This window comes from Anoplophora glabripennis, unplaced genomic scaffold (genome assembly GCF_000390285.2).
Source record: "Anoplophora glabripennis isolate ALB-LARVAE unplaced genomic scaffold, Agla_2.0 scaffold144, whole genome shotgun sequence".
Lineage (NCBI taxonomy): Eukaryota > Metazoa > Arthropoda > Insecta > Coleoptera > Cerambycidae > Anoplophora > Anoplophora glabripennis.
Window position 1 is genome coordinate 681,630 of NW_019416377.1, and position 20,631 is coordinate 702,260.

The 20,631-nt window shown below is 34.3% G+C and overlaps 2 protein-coding genes across 2 annotated transcripts; one reads left to right on the top strand and one right to left on the bottom strand.

The window, feature by feature from the left end:
* Positions 1 to 504: 504 nt before the first annotated feature.
* Positions 505 to 19,357, bottom strand: LOC108906883 (phosphatidylinositol 4-phosphate 3-kinase C2 domain-containing subunit alpha). Its single transcript, XM_018710319.2, is given in 27 exon segments — positions 505 to 2,797; positions 2,968 to 3,206; positions 3,264 to 3,460; positions 7,226 to 7,426; positions 7,534 to 7,769; positions 7,821 to 7,968; positions 8,019 to 8,169; positions 11,204 to 11,359; positions 11,413 to 11,788; positions 11,841 to 11,987; positions 12,045 to 12,270; positions 12,353 to 12,519; positions 13,052 to 13,346; positions 13,398 to 13,601; positions 13,603 to 13,837; positions 13,892 to 14,021; positions 14,075 to 14,286; positions 14,338 to 14,437; positions 14,495 to 14,715; positions 14,770 to 14,925; positions 15,180 to 15,276; positions 15,325 to 15,515; positions 15,564 to 15,822; positions 18,136 to 18,472; positions 18,594 to 18,828; positions 18,882 to 19,070; positions 19,249 to 19,357. Coding segments are annotated over 26 exon segments (5,253 nt in total). The 5' UTR covers positions 19,042 to 19,070; positions 19,249 to 19,357; the 3' UTR covers positions 505 to 2,620.
* On the top strand, positions 4,872 to 6,531 carry LOC108906884. The gene is made up of 2 exons (XM_018710320.2): positions 4,872 to 5,054; positions 5,353 to 6,531. The coding sequence occupies exons 1-2, from the start codon at positions 4,937 to 4,939 to the stop codon at positions 6,435 to 6,437; spliced, it is 1,203 nt and encodes a 400-aa protein (XP_018565836.1). The 5' UTR covers positions 4,872 to 4,936; the 3' UTR covers positions 6,438 to 6,531.
* Positions 19,358 to 20,631: the final 1,274 nt, after the last annotated feature.

Consider the following 20,631-nt stretch of genomic DNA (forward strand, 5'->3'; position numbering starts at 1 on the left):
TATTTAAAGGTCAATAAAAATATTGAAATTATTGTGTAGTTTAATTCAGAATGAAGCACAAAAAGTTTGTTCTGAAATTTTAAACTTAAATTTATATTGTAAGACACATCATGATGCCCTTGATAGTCAGCCTATTCAGAGTACGCGTAATTCTAGTTACTTTCCCTGCATTTTGTCGTCACTGGTTCTCAACTGCGAGAACGACGCGTGCAGTCTTTACGGTGTGTGCCTGCAACACAATTTTAGGGTATCTATTAATTGTTCAAATAGTAGGTATAAAGGTTCACTTGTAACGCTGGTATTAACATCCAGGTAAAAATTTCAAAAATTCAGCATTAAAAATAGGTATTTAAATAAACGATAAATGTGGTACTTAAAATCCTGATTTAGATAGTAGGCATTCGTCAGTAATTACATTAGTCACCACTAGATGAATCAAGGCGTTATGAGGGCCATTAAGATTAAGATAAATGCTGTACAAGGAAAACGAAAAAATAAGCTATAATAAGTGTATATATATATTACGTATATAAAGAATTACAAAATAAATGCTAATAATTATACAATTCTCATTTAAAATCGATCATCGGACCCATTTCTCAAAATGCAATAAAAAATACGAGGTTTCAAAAGAACGCCTCTCGAATTATACGGAAACAGTTCCGACGAACACTCAATCCATCTATAATACTTAGGAATGGGAGTAATACTTTAATCAATACAGTATGATTACGTTTCCTGTATAATTAAGAAATAAATATGCATGATTACTACTTAAAATAAATAATTCTAAAAACGTTACTACCACTGCAACTTTGGCATTAACTCTTTACACACAGGGTGTTGCATTGAAGTCAGTCGCTGAGGTCTTCATTTGTTCAGTTTATTTGTTTGAATTTTAGCAATTGATTACAAATTCCCACCTCAATGGTCTTCGCGCTATTATACTCTACCCGTTGCTTTTATAAAAGCTGTATAATTCCATAAATTCATGTGTCACTTATAGACGATCGATTCATCTCAAAATGGGTTATGTATCAAATTTGTGCTTGAGACGAAGAACAGTCGTTGAATGTAAAATATTAAAATGCACAGAAATTTAATATCTAAAGGTAAAAATGAGATTCAAGGAACAGAGGCATGAATGTAATCAAATTTCGTGAAAATTAGAGGTAGGTTACTCATGAGCAATTACTAAATTCTTTTAACTTTCCCGAAAGGAAAAAATAATAATAACAGTTATTATTCTAAAATATATCACCCTGTATGTTTTGTTTTTTTTTTCATGACTATGAACAATTAAATAAAAATAATAAATATATCCCACAATACTCCTTAATTATTTACTCCAATGAAAATTAATATAACACGAGTAGAAACTTTTGTTCTGTAAAAAAATTGCGGAAGATCTTCTAAAAGAATTTTCAGCAATATATTTTGTATATAATTAATTAAAAATAATTTTTTGCATATACAGGATGTTAAATAAGTATGTGAGAAATTTCACGGGGCGACTTTTTGAGTGATTTTAAACTGAAAAACGGTATTTCTAGCAAAATAGACCTATGAAATTTTTTTGGAAAATGAATAGCTCTAGAATTATTTTACATTTTATGCAGTGTTTGGTGTTTTGAAAATTAAATGAGGTATCCTTTTCTTGAAAGCAACACGAAGAGTTAAAAGTAGTGAGACAATTTTTAAAATATTCAGTGGCATCAAATTTCTGGAGTTTTTGATAAAAGTAACTCCCGGTATATCCGCCACTGGTGTACATATAGGTTATTTTTTTTAATTCAACACCCTGTATCTTGAAATCTATCGGTTAGTGGTGCGGGTCCATATATAATATTTTTTCTTAAAATTACTCAAATAATCACCCCTTAAAGTTGATTGACGTACATAATTGACGCCCTGTATTTAAACATTAAAATATTTTTTTTTTTTTTCAGCCATAACCTCGCAACCATCACATCACAACTCAAAAGCATAGTTATACCGTGCAGAAATATACAACGAACGCCTACCAAGAAGAATTCTTAAATAAAAATCTCTATAACCGCAAATAAGAGTGTTAGACAAGAAGTGTGATTGTTTTTGTGAATTTTTTGGCAATTACATTACATTGTAAAAGTTGATAGCACCTTAGGAGCTAAGTTCGATTATCGTACAAACTATTTGCCTCTTATACTAAAGTCAGACTTGAATAATTAACACGATATTAGGATTACATTGTTTGTGCAGCGAATTAGTGGGAATGTCTAGAAAAACGCAAAATTTAATCAAAATATGAAGACTTTCAAGAACTTTTTCTATTTAACAGTACTTTATCAATGTGCGAGAGTTTTTAAATTTACTAATTACTCATAATAAATGTGCATATATATAATTTTCTATTTCTATTCAGTGACATTTCAGACCTAGCGTTTTCACTAAACACCCCCACTGGTACCCTTTCACAAACCTTGCTTAAGATGTAAAAATTTAACCTCACTATTTCCCTCAACTGAGATGAACCCTACTACTTTTCAATGTTCGTATCAAATTTTTTGCCGAGATCGTAAACCTGTCACATTACCAGCAACTGATATTTGCCGCTGTATCATCTGAAAGAGTACAACTGCTATCTGCTTAGGTTGCACAAGGAATACCACTCGCTCGTTTCGGCAGTTAAATCGAGACTGCCCAGATCCAGCTCCACGCCGCCCATGAACTCGTTTTCCTGCAGAGCATCGTAATTCCAGACGGTGGCCTTCAGTTTTCTCGTCCTCACTATCTCTAGAGTCATTCGATATTCAAGCTGAAATATTTACACATAAAGTTAGTCAATAAATTCTAAGAGTATTGCTGTATTTGCCGCCAAAACTTTGAACTACTTTTTCTTCTTCTTCTTCTTCTATTTATTGATACCAATATGAACCACGATTTATAATTTTCATATGATCAAATTTATTGAATGGTGCTACTTACCATCTCCATAAAGCTAGGGTGGCAGTTCTTCTTCACAACCTTCGTTTTCCGCTTGGTACTCTTTTGTACGTCGGGCTGCAGGTAAACTTTAACGTACGTAGAGGGCTCCTGGCCGTTTGACAACCTCGGCAGACCTCTCGCGTGGTGAACCATCACACAAAACACCCCTTTGTTGTATTGTAAAGAAAGTTTTAATTGACCTTTCAGTCTTCCTGATTCGTTTTGGAAATCGGTTCGATCTAGCATAAAAAACATAATTTTTCCCGTTACTGGTGTTATAAAAGTATAGAACGTACCTTTAACTTTTTTGGAGTATTCGTCGGGGTACTGCTGGTCTCTCAGGAGGGGATGGAAGAAAGTGTAGACTAGATCAGAGTGGGCTATTTCGTGAGCGCACAAGAAGAGCGACTTGACGAAGAGGCTGATTTCTTGGAATCGTTTTTGGGCGACTTGTTTTATGTTGGAGCGACCCATATGTAGACCAGTCGATAAACTAAAAAGAGAGGATTCAATGATAAACATGATTAAATAACAATTCTCTTCTTTAGTGAATATTTTGAGCTTTTTTTTTCAAATTTTCATACCTCCGCCTATCAAGCAGAGAGTATGAAAATTAAAAAAAACAACTTATGTGTTTGTATGAGTTTCTGAAGGTCAATATAAATACGATCCCATTCAAAGTTACAGCCTGTATATTGCGCATCAGTTAGATGTTTATAACTGCAATAATAATTTTATAATACATGCAATATAATTATTAGATTTTTTTTAAGCGGTACATCTAATTTGTACAAAATTATTTACTATGTTTTAATACCACCTAAAATTAGTTAATTTATGAACCTGTTTTAATCATTTTATCCAATTTCACAATATAATAGTTGTATCAACTTTTAAATTCAAAACTTTGAGTACAATGAGTAATTTTTTTTAATGACAAATTGTTTCTTACAATCAACAGAACTGTCGTTATTCGGCTGATGAAAATCCGTGAACATTACATGAAAGAACGCTGCATAGCACGAAAGTGACGGTTTGGCACGCTATAGGCAAAACTTTCGTCATCGGCCCTTATTTCCGTCCGACCTTTCTGCCGGACCCTGTATTAGCCTTATAAAGACTATTTCAAAACTAATTCCAGGATTATTCGATAAAGTATCAAATTGTTCAAGCAACTCCCCATTTTAGTACGAAACTTTAGCCAGTTCAAGCTTTTAGCAATTGAAAATAATAAAAATAATAAATGCGGGTATCTCCTTATTGCATCCAACTAATAAAGGCAGTTATTATTGTCGCATGAATTGAGTAACACAAATATTGACAACGTCTTTTCAAGATTACTTTTAGATAAAAGAAATTAAATTCACTCCCTGAAATGCCTAAAAATGTTTCAAAATAAGAACATGATGGAAGAGCAATTCTAACATCATTTGTATATTTAAAGACAAACAATAGCCCACTTGTGAGAAGGGATTATGATAATACGCCTCAGAGATTTAGAACTAGTTGAGAAGTTTATTTTCAGACTGATAAAATCATATTTCACGTGAGTTTTAGGGTTCTATACGTGTTTCGAGAGAATGTTAATACCAGAGATAAATCCGACTGATAACTATTAATAAAGGAAAAACAGCAAGTAACGTTTGGAAAATCGAACAGAACATATTTCCGAAAACTCTGTACCGCATCATCGATTTGAATTTACTTTATCTCAGGATAAAAGGGAAACACAACATTTTTTTCAATCCACTGTGTAAATCGGGCAAAGTAACAGTGATTCAATGCCACAGAAAACAGATAACATCTCTTAAAAACAATGAAGTGTAGCATTATAGATAAATTACATACTATCAGCTTGTAATCTATCAAATGATTTAGATAAGACATACATTGCCAATACTGATTAGTAACAGTTTTTGTATCAAAAAAATTACATTCCAGTCCCTTAAGGGGTACGGTACATAAAAAAATGGGACTTTTCGGGGGGTTTAAAGCTAAGTTTACTGGCAGCAGCTCGAGTAAAAATAAACCGCAAGAAATAGTGTGCCTAAAATACCACATACACTCAGAGTTTGATGCGCCAGACTGTAAGTAAACCTTGGATCAAAAGGATTTATTATTGTATTATTAATCTCTTGTTTACTATTTCAACAAAACTGTACACCGCATTCATAATCGATATACAGTATGTTAAAAAATTAATGTAAATATGTGGTTTATGTAAATATTTAATTCTATTAAATCTAATATGGTTACTTGAACAATTGTTTTTATTTAAAAAATAATTCGATGTTTTGACTTTTACCAAGACACATGGTGCACATTTTTAAGTGAATCAAACTAAACATTTTTAAATTAAAATGTAAAATAATTTTTTTTTTTTAGCTGAAAAATCCCTACAAGCGAACAGCATAAAGAAAAACGAGGTGGTCCGCCCTCACTCCAAGAAAAAAGACAGGAAGGCTCTTACCAAATCAGCGGTTTTCCCCGAGACCCAAACTTTACAATCATCGTCGCCTGCTCCAACACCACAGAAAAGCTTATCCTTAACGAATCTGAATAGCGATACATCCCCAGCTATTCACAAACAACAAAATGGACACGCAGGATCGAACGACCCTATCACAGTCTCCACCACATTCACCGTACCGAGTAACGGCACCAGTGTGGCTGTTTCCGACACTAAATACAAAAAAACCACTGAAGAACACAACGGCTTGGTTACCGAGAAAGTAGCAGTCGTCACGAACAACCACCTCTATTCTACAGACCACAGTGTGAGGAACGAACAACACGCTCAGTCTATTCTGAAAAAGGTGACTACTTATGACGAAGACGGAACGTTAACAAACGGTGCAGAATACACGTCTGACACTCATTTAAAACCCAAGTCTTTTTATGAAACTCCCGTGAAAGAAAACGGTGGTTTCAATGACCGATCAACATTAACCAACGGTACAGAATACATGTCTGACACCTATTTAAAACCCAAGTCTGTTCCTGAAACTTCCGCGAAAGAAAACGGTGGTTTCAATGACCAATCAACCCTGATTTTCATGACCCAACACAGCTCCAGAAGCTCCAGTTTCGATAAAACCATGGAAATTGACCACATAAATTTCACAAAGAGCTTACCATTAGACTCAAACAAATTACAACAGAAATACAACGAGCCGGCCACGGATGAAAATTTCAACATAAATTTCGTTCCAAATCACGTTACAGACGACGAAGTCGACTACTTCAAGATTAACATAATGAAGCACGATCTGAGCAGAACCTACTCTCGGTCTGAGGACGAACAGTCTCACGACGAAGAAGAGGAGCCTCGTTTCACCAGGATGGGTTACAGCAGTCAAGCGGCGAGTATTTTCTTTGGGGAAGGAGAAGAGGCTGAAATTGCACGACCGAGAAGGATTCAACTGATGGAGGATGACGACGAGAGGCGTAGCAGCGGGGCAGATTGTTAGTTATTCATGTATTTATATGTGTGGGTTTTGTATGTAATTCTAGACGATAAGTTTAAGTTATAAATATTGAAAAATAAAAGTTTTTTTTACATAATGACTTCTTTCAATTTTAATTCACAATATTTATAAAAATCATTAATGGGTAGGTTAAATAAAAGAGGCTCTAGAAGGGATCCCTGAAGTAACTTTGGAGGCAAACTTCTTTTGATCTAATAGAAACACTTCAACACATCATTACTATAAATAAAATTTTTATATTTATCTATGACTTTTTGTAAAAAAATAATTTACTTCATTGCTTTATCAGTGACAATCTCGAGTGTAACGGCGTTTTTTTAAGCACTCCCATCATTATCTCATGGAATGTTTACAAAATATTTGTAATACAATTCCACTAAGCAGTTATAGAAATTGAACAAGGTAAAACACTCATATCAGATTATATAAATACTGTTTATATGTAGAAATAGAGGTATGACAATAGAAATCCATCAATTTTAATACCACAAATCTCACATTATCTCTTGACTGACATATTGGATGCAATAAGACGCACTTGTGAACATTGGCAACAGATAACGTACGAATCTTATAAATTAGCTTGTATCTTGACAGATTGTTAATTAATGTTATGTGTTGAAGGCTGTTCAAGTCTGCGTAAACAACTTTTTTAAATAGGAATTTTTTTATAGAATCCTAGAGAAATTTTTTCGATATGATTAAGAAGAGTAAGCACATTTTGACAAAGCGCTGTTCAATATAAAGCAACTAGTGATATTTTTGGTTACCTGTGAAGTTTTGCCAACGGAAAATAAATACACAGTTTCTGGTGCAATTCGCAAAACTCCTTATAAGTTCTTTGTATCTCCATCGGCTGTTTCTGATCCTTTCTGTAAACTCTCAAAACATACACGTAGTACTTGTCTGGATCATAACGTTTTCTGTAATTCACGACTTCCACGTGTACCAATTGCCCGTCAGCGGCCATACTAAAAAAAAAACATTGAAAATTGTTACAACCGATTCAATTAGAGTAGAGCTAATAACGAAAAGTACAGTATATTACAAGTGTTCGTAAATAGAAATTCAGTAATACCTGTATGTTTTTGGCACAAAAGACAGCAACGAACCACCATTATTGTCGGCGGTGAATTTCAGTTGCGCCAAGTTATGCAGGAAAAAGTTGAACTGAGTGAACCGGGTCTTCAGCGACTCCTCTATAAGTCTCGTGAAATAGGCTGCAGCCTCTGGATTCGACAGTTCCGGCAGCAAAGCTTTGTGCATGTAACCTATCGATTCCGGGGTAATGCGACATATTCCCGAAGACGTTATCTAAAAAAGTGTCATTATCATTAAAGAAAATTAATATATTTTGTACCTTACCAAAAATAAAAAGAGATTCCTGTGGTTCCTGATGATGTTAAACGCCTGGCAACACAAGTCGACGAATTGGTGGAACTTCTCCGTCGGTCTGTCGCCGCCGTTTATAACGTACGCCATGTCTGACGTCAAAACGAAGGGAGCCCGATCTCTGGGAATTGAGAGATTTATAAGCGAATAACTCGTGTGAACAATACTTACCTTTTAAAATTCCCGAACATTTGTGCATCGCCCAAAAATTTCCCAAAATCTATATGAAACAAATGGCCGGATGTTTTTAACATAATATTGTCGTTGTGTCTATCGCAGATGCCCAAGATGTAGGTGATGACGCAATACCCAGCACATGACGCTTAAAAAATGTTCCAGTTATGTATTAGTGAAAATGCAAAGTGAATGGACTATACAATACAATAGTCATCGGGTAAATGTTAATTTGCACATATAAATATTTTTAATCCTCTTTTTTAACAAATCATCTCGGATTTAAAAAAGTCTGTTATTTTATTTAAATATAGAGTTCACGTTTTACTTAAAGTCTAATGATAGACATATCGGTAAAGTTAGTTTAAAGACAATACTTTTTTGATGTCAATACAAATGAAGTGGCGAAAAAGAAATGTGTTTTCAAAAAATTTACATTTTCGCACATTTGCATAATTTATTAAATATTAACCAATGTTAGTATGTGATACAGTGTTCTACAGGTATAAAAACCTAACAACAGGACAAGAGGGTAGAGAGGAAACAAAAATTCCAAAAGAAACATTAAAAAAAGCAATAATGAACAAAAGTACAATAACACAAAAAGGTGCGCCTAATAACGATTTTGTCAGTAATATAAAAAGAAAGTGCCAACAGTTAAAAATTACATACAAAAATAAAAACAGCATAACATCAGCTAAAATACGATTATTTTATTTTGAATGATTATGAATCAAAATGAAATATCTAATCGAATTCCTAATTACAATAACTACACATTGTGTAAACAGAAGAATATTTAAATATCGTCTCTTGAATTGACCCTAGGAAAAAATATAATTGCCCCAAAAATCACAGTTGCTACTCGTATACGACAAAGAATATACAGTGTAGTCTGTCTATAATGTACATGGGATGTAACGTACTTCCGATGTTTACGTATTCATTTAATTGGACCCGGCCAATTGCTCTTGTACTTTTACTGGATATAGTGTATCATTAATAATTTTAACTCCAGCTATAACGTTCGATATTTTCACCCACATAATTGCCATATTCTGGTTGTAAAGTACGAATGTACGTTATAACTGAAAGGTGATTCCTGCGGAAATTCTGCAAGCAAATTGAGAAGCACATCGAGAATATAAAATTATGTAAGAAAAGTCAACAAACAAAAATAACAAGATTTTTTACCGAAAAATAATAAACAAAATGTTGTTTTACAAACATATGTACATATTTCTGTACTTTAGGGTGGCCCAAAAAAAACAAATCTTTTTTTCTTGTCTCTTGTGAAAATATGTTAGTTTATCATGTTTTAAGAGCCCCCTTAAAAAATCAGCACACAAAATTTTCTTTAGAGGTTGCTCAAGATTTTTAAAAATTTCCTAGATTGGCAAAAATTTATTTTTTTTTAAATTTTTTTTCTCATTATTTTATCATTTTCTAGGTTGAAGAAAATCTCGATTCTGAAAATTTCAAATCGATATTTTAAGTTCTAAAGGTCACTCATAACTGATAATTATTTTAACTTTAAAAGTAATCTACCTCTAAAAATAAATATCATCGAACTAATATTTTTTTTTATTGAATTTGATGAACAAAAGTATAGAAATAAATCACGAGACTTTTATTTCAGTTTATGTATATGCAGCATATGCAATTTTTTCTATTTATTCTTAGTTTAGTTGTTTATTTAAATGAAAAATACATATTATTTTTATGTTTTTTTTTTATAGTGTACCTCTGGTTATAAAGTATACATTTTTTTTCTCTTTAGAGGGTATTTGATAACTGAAGTGCACTGTATGTGCTTTCAAAAGTGGAAAAGCGCAAATACTATCAATGATGTGAGTCATACTCTTTGGAGAAATCAAAAAAAAGTAAAATTGCCAACATTATGACCCTCTTACTCGACTACAGTCAACGTAGCTGGTAAATGAAACTTTTGATATTTAAAAGTAAGTAATACCACTGACGAGCTCGGTCCATCAAATAACGCTTCGTAATGTTTTCGGATACAGCAAACTGATTACAATTATTGCTAAATAATTAAATGATAGTTAGAATTTTAAAAAATGTCTTGGAATCAGGATGATAAGAATTTTAAAAGATGCTTCAGACGACAACCATCTGTTTATGAAGGTGATATTTTTATAAATATTAAAATGAATAAACAGCAATAAAAAGAAATTAAAGTACTTTATCTACTCTTGCTGTTAAACTATTACTTTTTTTTTGTTTTATAGGAGTATTTTTTTCGTATCAGTCAATATACAAATTATTTTTATTTGTTTCCTGGGATAATTATATGTGCAATTGATATTCAACCAAAGGTTTCGTCATCTAAAAATATTATACAGGGTGTTCCTAAATAACAAAAATTTTATTTTTTTTTTTAGTTTATTGTCAATATCTTAGGAACCGTTTGAACTACAGGACTGAGCTTTTGTATACACATTAACCACTATTAATAGTTACTTTTTCGCACCCTTCTCGAATTCATTGGACGTGTCAGTGGTGGAGATTTTAAGGTATCGTAAGGGTTCTTCCCCCCTAACTTTTACGCCACTGGAAAAATTGACATTTGACAGCAAATTCTGAAGTGCCAATGAATTTTACACAAAAAGAGTTCTCCCGGTTCACTGCTTTAAAGTTTTCAAGAAAAATTACTCTTTTTGAACAAAAACAAACATTTTGCTAATGTTTCGAAAATCTCTTGGAATTCAAAAAATAGGTACTAATAATTAACAATTTTAACGAAATTTAACAACAGATAGGATTTTAACTTACAAAAACTAATTGTTTATCACTTTAGTGAATAAAATTTACAAAAACTGTTCAAAATTATGCCCATTGGCTTAAATACACGCATTACAGCGTCGGATCATGTTTCTCTGAATGTTGTTCATAATTTGATGGGTATTTCTAATTTGTTCCGCTGTGGCTTCAACCCTAACGGTCAATTCTCTCGACCGTATTGACAGGGGTTTCATAGACAATGCTCTTCATGTGACCCCATAAGAAATAATCAAGTGGGGATAAAAAGTTTTGACACTGTGTATCTCGAAAACGAAAGCCCGGAGAGAAAAATGGAAGAGGAAAACATTGTTTCTTTTTTCAAGAGGAATTTACAGTTTTCCGTTACGACACTTATTTAGGAATACCCTGTATATCCTTACCTGTAAAATTCTGGACAGCTCGACCATATTCCAACTCAGACGGATTATGTTTTGCCAACCACTCGGCTATCGGTTTGTCCTTAAAAGATCCCGTCAATCCATGCTCTACCTGGATTTTCCGTAACGTCTCAGCCTTAGTAACCATTTCAATCATACCTAAACGACAGCAAACATTAAACTTATGACGCAACTTAAACGACAAATAATACCTTTGCACCTCGACGTCGGTATACAAGTGAACGCAACCATCTTCAGATCTAACCCCTTCTTCAGCCACAACTTGTCCATCAGTCTGATCATCTGCAGGGTCAACATGTCCTGCTGCAAGTCATCCCCGACCTTGTATATCGCCGGTCTTATAGAACTGTCCTCCATCAAGAAATTTATCTTCAACGGTAGGGTGTTAGAGGGAAAATACGAACACGACTGCACGTCCACGCCTTTAACTTTTAGGGTGGGAGACAGGGGGAGACTCGTGGGATTATCCTGCATATCCTTGTGAATCTGCCCTAAGGCGTTGTGCAGCACCGTTATTCGATGCGAGTCTTTGGATCTCTGGACTTCTTCCGCGATATCGTTGAGTTTCTACAAAATAATAAGTAAAAGATATATTGCTTGTTGTTTTATAAGTTTATACCTTGACGAGAGACTGTTGCGATAGGAAACAGTCGCCGAGAGACTTTCCGGAAATCGCTAGAAGTGCTCTAAGCAACAACTTCAGTCTTCGGTGATGTCGAACTTCACTTATCGAGTCTTCTTTGTTTCGCATCTCAGACGAACAGTTCTATAAAAACACATATCAATATATCCATGGTAAATAACAAGTGAATTTCAACGATACCTGCGGAGAATCTCCTGGTAAACTGTGACAGAGCAACCAGAACAGGTAGTGAGCGAATCTAGGCGATCGTAAGGCTCTATCTAAAAGGAATTGTGCCAAGGGAGAGTTCTCGTAGGTCTCATGCCTTAAAGCAACAACTAACTGTGGCAAATAGTCCACCAGTTCGTCGTTTGTAAGGCCCCGAATCCATCTGATGGCTAACTTTCGAACCTCCAGATCAGGATACCTTCACAAAAAAATAATACGTAAGTCATAACGAAAAAGAATCAGTTTATCGTATTAAAAAAGAAAATAAAAATTGTGCTTACACGGGTAATAATAGTTCTAAGGCCTGAATGGGTTTTAATCTGGTCCACGTGTGTAACATACCATGTAAATCGGGTAATTGAGCGTAGGCCCAACTATGAGCGGCTAATAACACCTTTGGTAAAGCTCGGGGTAAATGGTATAAGTAGTGTCGCTTCTCCCATAAAATCTGAAAATTTCAAGATTAATTATACAATTGGAACCTACCCACTAAATCAAAATCTATATACAGGGTGTAGCTTTGAGTGTGGGTCAAATTTATGCAGAGGCTTCCTTTGATCTTTAAAAACACGTATCAATAGTTTATTTTTTCAAATTCCGTCATAAATACTTATTTTTTTTTTAAACCTTTTTTTAGTAATTTTTGTACCCCGCTGCTGCGGAACAGCTAACACCCTTCGCTTCGTCACCGTTGACCCGTACTATCTCCCTGCACATGCACTGTAGATTGCCTACAATTCATGTATTTGTAATACTAATTCTAACGATTATTTATTTGATTAAAAAAAAAGAATTTCATATACTTATGCATTCCTAAAGAAACATTCATATAAATATGACCCCAATTCAAAGATACACTCTGTGTTTTCTATCTTTTTTTGTGCACAAAATGATTGAATATCAAAAAGGGACGAAGCACGTATAAAATATTTTAACCAACCGTTTTGTAAAAATTATTTTACGCAAATGGGAAATTTTACCTCTCTGATTTCTGGAGGGAATTTATACAGCATGTCTTGCTCGCAGGCGTCAACTAGCAACTGCTGTGTCTCGTTATCCAAACTCGAAAAATCTCCTTTGATCACGCTACTGTAGAGTTCTGGCGTTACTGAAGGAAACTGCACTTTATTGGGCACAACTATTTCTAAACCTAACATGGGATGGTCCGGATCCGGATGAGTCCCCACTGCCGGAGCTGGCCCGTAAACGTGATCGTTTATGTAATTTGCGTCTTTCGGCCAAATCGAGAGCAACATGCTACCCTGAGTCAAAGTACTGGAAAGCAAAAACATAAGTTAAAAAAAAATGATATACTTCACTTCTTACCTCTCGTAATTAAATAATTGAACTGCCGTCCATCCGATTTCCTCTTCCTTGTAAACCGGTAAACTCGAATTTTTGGCCTCTTCACTGTCAGAAGCAGCCAAGGTCTTTCCGAAAACCTGCAGCACCAATCGGGACTCTCTGCCTAAACTACTGATAGGCACATCTTCGAATTCTAACCTAAAATCATGATCAACATAGAAGAATTACCCTTGAACCTTCAAGTACCTACCAGTTATCAAATATTATACGTGTTGGCCACAGTTTGTCCCTTTCAATCTTCTTACTAGGTTGGGTCAAGAGAGTCTTGCCAATTTTTTTGGTACCGTGATAAACGTGCGCAGCGATATAATATTCTTCCTCTTCCCATTCGAAGGCAGGGCGGTGTATCGCACAGATGCGTATCACAAGGGAATCCATGACGTCATGGACATATCTGATAGCTGAAAATGATTACCAATCGGTTGAACGGTTCTGACATCAGAGATTTTACTTACGTTCGTTAGAGGCTGGAGTTTTAACGTCAAAGTCCACTGTAAACGCCTGGCAGTACATTTCTATGAGGTTTTGAATGGCAAAACGGATTTTATCGCAGCTGTTGATGATAGTTTCAGAAAAACTCACCGTCTAAAAATTTATAACAACAATAATGTTTATATAATATACTTTGTAGTACTTACGTTGGAAGGTATAAAGTTTCTACAAAATTCCATGAGGGCCTCCACCGTTTGCATGATATCCAACGTACAAAGGTCACCCATTAAGTTGATTATACATTTGACGGACTGTATCACTTTTAACGGTTGCAAAGGCGGCATGACGGAAGAGTTGCTACTCCTATCGATTTGTAACGCTGCTTCTTCAAGTTTCTTCATTTCACTTTCGACGGTTTCTGGATATAAACATATAAAATACACGTTTGATAATAATTATCGATACATACCTAACAGAATTTTCAAATTCTCATAAGTGATATGTACAACGGAATCATTAGGAAGGATGTTATCAAATCTTAACGTTTCGTCGTCATTATCGTCTTGAATCTAAAAAAAAAGAAAGATAATCTATCCACATCCCAGCGTTAATAAAAACTTCTTTACCGTTCTAGCGAAAGATTTATCCTTTTTTGAATCAGGAATGAGGATCAAGAGCACATCTTCATCGAGTTTGATACAATCGTGAACGTATTCATAATCGCTTAGCAGGGTTGTAGGCACTAAGTATTCGTTACATCCCCACACTTTCAAGGTGTACAAATTCGAGGAGGGTGCCTCCAAGTCGTAAGTTAATTGCATAGTAACGTGCTCCACACTAGACGTCACTGCAAAATGAATAAGCTAGAGGTAAAAGAGAATAAGAGAACAATTTTTTTTACCGTCACAAGTAAAGCTTATAGGTTTGTTGAAATCGGCGCCCTCGAAATCAGGATGAACTTGGAGTTTGATGCTGAGACCCTCATTGTACTGGTAATTTACCATGGGGCTTATCACGAGACCCATATTTGTGTCGGGGTCATTGTAACGGTATTGCTCTAAAAAAAAGTTTTAATAAGAGGTTAAATTTTTTAACCAGTGATATTGTACCCTGCCCAGAATGGAATTACACCCCCAATATCTAGGATCATTTATACGAATAAAATTAGTAGTTCAGTCTGTCAGTAGGTACAAAGCAACGCTTTGTGCCAGTAGGCATTGAGTTGCAATGATATTTAAGATATGACATGTACTTTGTAGGTTACATCTCACCCACAAAAATTAAATATTGAAGGAATGTAAATGTACTTACTTCTAACATTATAAACCATGTTATAAAATGCTTTTAAATCAGAATCTTTATTCAGGGAACGATTGCTGGCATCTTCGATGATATTCAGCAAATTTCTCTAAAAAATAAAACACAGTTTGAATTTTTTTACAAGTTAGTAACTAACCTTGAAATTTTTAGTACGTCTGTCTATCGTGGACATACGAGGTGGTGCCGGTGACAATGGAGTACTATCGGGTCTAATCACAGTGGCATAAATCGGATCTGAAGTACTGGTATTTGCCGATCCAGTGTAGATGAAGTCGTAAGGATCGTACTCCTCGTACACGCTACCACATATGGATAAAGTATCGTCAACTACAAGATTAATTATTAGTAAATATATTGAGACAGTTCATTTAGTACCTGAGCAATCTGGACTGATGGTTCTGGAACTACTAGAGCTGTAATATGAGTCGGAAAGGGGATCGAATTCTTGCAAAATGCTGACACGCACACTGTTCTTGTCATCGGCTTGAGCAAAATCTATTAAATTGTGACTGTTCGTGTAATTTTTAGGAGGTGGTTTTGCAGACGGCGTTGATGATCTTGACGACGCAGAACTTCTGGGGATGACAGGTGGAGGCGGCCTCTGCTGGTTTTTAGGGGGCAGAGCCGGTGGAGACTGTAAACAGATCGGTAATAAAATGTGATTTTTTGAAATGATTTTATTCGCCTGGAGTTCTATTGCATAAATAAATCGTCTGTTACAACTGTCATACCGGGTATTTTTATACAACCTAATATTTATGTTTAGTGTGTATATTTTTTATTATTTTGGCAGAAATATGTACCTTAGTGGTCTAATACTGTGAAACAGTGGACAGTATCATCACATGCAGTGCGTCAAGGAAAAACCCAAGATACTGAAGAGGAAAAAAATTGTGGATAAATATCGACAAAACTAGTGATATGAAGAATAATAAAATAGGCACATGTTAATGTTTGATAAAGCAGGTATGCCATGTTTACTTGCAAGAAATAAGTCTTTTTAAAGAGTTGATAATTTAATAATTTGCTTTTAAAAAAAACATATTCTATGTTTAGCTTGAGCATTTTCAAGTACCTAAATTGTAATTTTTTTCTCAAAAAATCTTATCAAATGATACGATACCAGAAATCTATGTATGAGCATTTTATCGAAAGAAGTAAAGAGTACTTTTTTTGTATAGAAAATGAGGGTCTATCATATGTTGGCATCTGAATTTGAAAATTTCGATAAGCAAAAAAATTGGGGCAAATTTTAGCCGACGACTCCCTCCAATTGAGACGCCCCTGACTAAAATTTTTGAAAAATTTTATGATAATCTATTTCAACTTTCAATGAGCGCTCACGATGTCAAAATTAATAATTTTCCTTCAACCCATTTCGGAAATGTAAAAAAAAAAATGAATTTTTTGGGGCCCCATTTAGGAGGGCATAGCTTCCTTAGGAAGCATTTCTCGACCCATGTTTATATGAAAAAATATTCGTATTTTTGGCAATAGAATCAAGTAGTAAATTATTGGACACTAATTATGAGACACCCTGTATATAGAGCTATTATTTATAGTTTTTATTTTGGATAATTATTTATTATTAGCTCTTTATTAGATATTACTGGAACCCATGGAACTGTTGTTTCCAGCAATATCGGCAAATAGAAATCTTGTCTAGATTTAGTATTGAGAAACATCGTTTGATATTATTTGACATGATTTTTTAGGAAAAGTTTTTTGAATTCATTTGAATTATAACAAATTAATAATTTACTACAAGAAAATCCAATATTTATGGTTTATGTGAAGAAAATACTGCGAATGATCTGCCAAAGTATAATAAATATGCAAATACTCCCCCTCAAAATATGTTGCGCTTTTCACTGATAAGTACGTGGTTGAAGGAGATCACTATATAAGCGATTTTAATGATACAGATATATGCTGAGATGCACCTTTGACTTAAAATAAAACGAAACACTGATAAGTTTATGTTAATATATTTAACTCGCTTAAATCGTCTTTAAATTTTTTAGTGATACCACAGACTTCGCAAGCAAATGTCGGGTTTTACTAATCAGTTCTATCATATTATGCTTATGGCAGAATTAGTCTCATCAAACCTTACATCATTGTAAACTCATGAGAATGTTCTATCCAAATGAACAAAAATATACTGGGTGATCCATTTGAAAAAAAGATGATGGAATTTGAAGCTTGTCTTTATCTTAGGCACTAGAAAGTAATAAAAATGTCTCTACAACTTTAATCCTCATAGTTCTTTTCCCATGTCCAAAACAGCAAAGGAAATAAAGGACGCAACATTTATGGTCAATGTAAAGAGAACGATACGAAGTACTGTAGAGCAGGACTGTATTTTTATGATTACCTACAGATTTCATGGAAAAAAAAAGCAATAAAAACCAAAGTAAAACTATTTTTTTACCGTATTACCTCTCAAATACTGAATTTATTTTTAAACATTTGTTGATACAAATCAGAAGTTAACCCAAAATAGCAGATTTACCTGCAAATTTCCCATTTGGAGCTTTTTTAACTTATTTGATATTGTCTTATCACAAATTGTGATAAATGATTAGAAACTAAACCTTATCAACAATGCTTATTAATCAATACTAATATGCAATAAAATCATTGTTTAAAAAGCGTATTTCCTAAATTCAAATTTCCCTTTCTTAAATAAAAGTATTATGAGTTATCCACACACAAAATTAAGAAAAAGTAGTATAAGATTTGAATCAAATAAACACATACGGGAAACAAAACAATAAGTTACGTTGCACGGCGTAAATCTCACACATTACTGAATTTTTAAAATTAAAACAATCAATTTATAAATCATAGGATTTGTTGCATCATTGGCAACATGCCCATGAAAACTGTGCCAACACAATCCACACAAATTCCAGTCATTCATTGTTTCTTTTTTAATACACACCTGAGAACTAGCAGAAAAATTGGATTCGATGAAACCTGGAGGATGTGGCTGGTAAAAGGAAACCCTCTGGTTGATCTGCGGTGGTGTAGTGCTCATGGGAGACTGAACTGTGGGGCTAACACTCAGCGGTGACCGGAAACCTATATTCATGCCGACAGGGGATTGAAAATACCCTCTGTTGTACATGGTGTGCTGCTGCGGAATGTTTGATTGAAGTATGGGAGTCATTCTTGTGTTCAGGGTCATCTGAGGCCAGAATTTAAATCCCGGAGGGGGTGGCTGCTGCTGCTGTATTATCGGCGAAGTAGATATTACGGACACTTTGTTGTTATTGTAACTAAAAGGGAAATGTTTACTGTCAATTATAAAAATCAGTGATAATTATCTCAAGGTTAGATTGTTAGATAATCCCTAAATCTTTCACAAATTCGATACGCTTTTTAAAAAAAATAGCTAACCTTTGCTGATTACAAAATTCTATAATGTCGCTCCGGCTGGTGGGTGGGCTTGAGAAAGAAATCAAGTCTGGAGTATCGTTTGGTGAACTATTTTTTCTAGATGAGGGCGGAGGAGGTGCTATCAAAGAATTAGAAGTGCTACTTGTAGACGTTCCTGGTCTTGGTCTGGATTTACTCAGTTGACGGTCGTACTTTATTTGAGAGTCTGTCTCGGTCATAGAAGATGCCCTGGTCACTAAAATTATAATAAATATAGTTACGAGTGGTTGTTTTTACACAATTCTGTACCTGAAGTTGTTTTTGGCTTAGTAGGAACTGATATCGTGGTAGATGATCGACTTAACTCTTGCAGTTTCTTAGTCTTGAATTGTTCCAATGCCAGAGACTCTAGACTGAGGGCCTGGGCCCTTTCCAGGTCTTCTTGAAACTGTTTTTCATAATCAGCCATGCTATCAACCCGCAGTTTGGCACAACTATCTGTTGAAAACAACCACATAGTAGGAAAAACATGTAGTAATTAAAATGAAAATAAATCTGTGTTTATTATCTCACAAAATAAATAGCTCATCCCAATCAATAAACATAAAACCTCTATTATAAACATGAAAGGTCATTTAGAATGTATGATTAAATTCTATGTTCCATTTTCACTAACCTGTTATTGTGAATCTTGTTCCTTTTATAAGATGGAAGTTGGTGTATTAGGCTATTCTGTTGTATAAATCATGAGAATTTTTTTAAAAATTGACACATATGTCAAACTAATAACAATAACCTAACCTTAAAATTAACTAACTGTCTATTTTCTCTTTTTGGTTCACTATAGCCAACGCCTTAAATCAAAACACTAAACTCAGTTACCAACTATTTTTATAGCCAATCCAAATTTGGGATTAACTTGTCATTGATGGCTTGTTTATAAACAGCGGTAATGTCTTTACGAATATTTATTTTTAGATTTTGGTCTTTGAAGTACATACTTTTCAATACAAATATACTGTTTCTTGTTAAATTACTGGAATGTTATTCAATGGAAATGTTAGTTTCGACTACTTCTACTAGATGGCTCGCGTAAAAATATATTGTTTCCGTATTTCTATTTAACTTACATTCAGGGATATCCGGGAATCCCCATTTTTCGTTGATTAACAAAGAAATACACTAAGAAAAGTTTTATTAGTTTTACATAATTTTTTTACATTCTTTAATCTCCTCTTGCAAATTCTGAAGCAATTTCCTTTCTATCATCTTGATCTTATTTTTTCTACTAACTTTTTGCCCATAATCCTGCCGTTTCTTAAGTAATTCAAGCTAAAAACAATTTTTATGGTAATACCTTCAAAATTGTAATGAAAAATGTCGTTTATTAACCTTATCTTTTGGAATTTCGGGACCTAATCTGCCCAATTCTGGAACTTTAGTTCCGTTATTTGGTCTGGCATATGCAATTTTTTTAATTTTGATGTTGTTAACAATGTAATTGTTAACTTGAGAAACACTGCAGAATTGCGAATCAAAACTTGTTAGCGACAGAGACAAGTCCTCTGCGATTTTAGCGTTCTGAGAGCTGTAAATACTGAAAAACAATCAATTAAAAATGTACTTTTTGCCCTGATGTGAATGTAGTATGGTGTGCTCATTAGACATCTCAATTTCGTCCTGCCTACGCATGACGTCAGCAGAGAATTACAGACTTTCGTTTTGACACAAATAGTAACTGTAAAGAGACGATTTAAGTTTATCATGATACGTAAGATGTAAAACATCCAATTTCCACACTTACAAATGACATGAATCATACTTTACAAGTCAGTATCGATACATTTTCATGGTGACACATGTTGCCGTTGTCTTTCTCTCAAGTGACGTCACCACATGCGTGAAGGCACACCATATACCACCATTTTTTTTGTGTACCTTTCAATTTCTGACAGATAAACCGATGTCGCCAGTTCTAAATCCTCACAAGTAGTGTAACTTTTGGGACTTAAATCTTCGCAAGTAGCTCTAGTGGATAAATTTATTTTCTCCACACCAT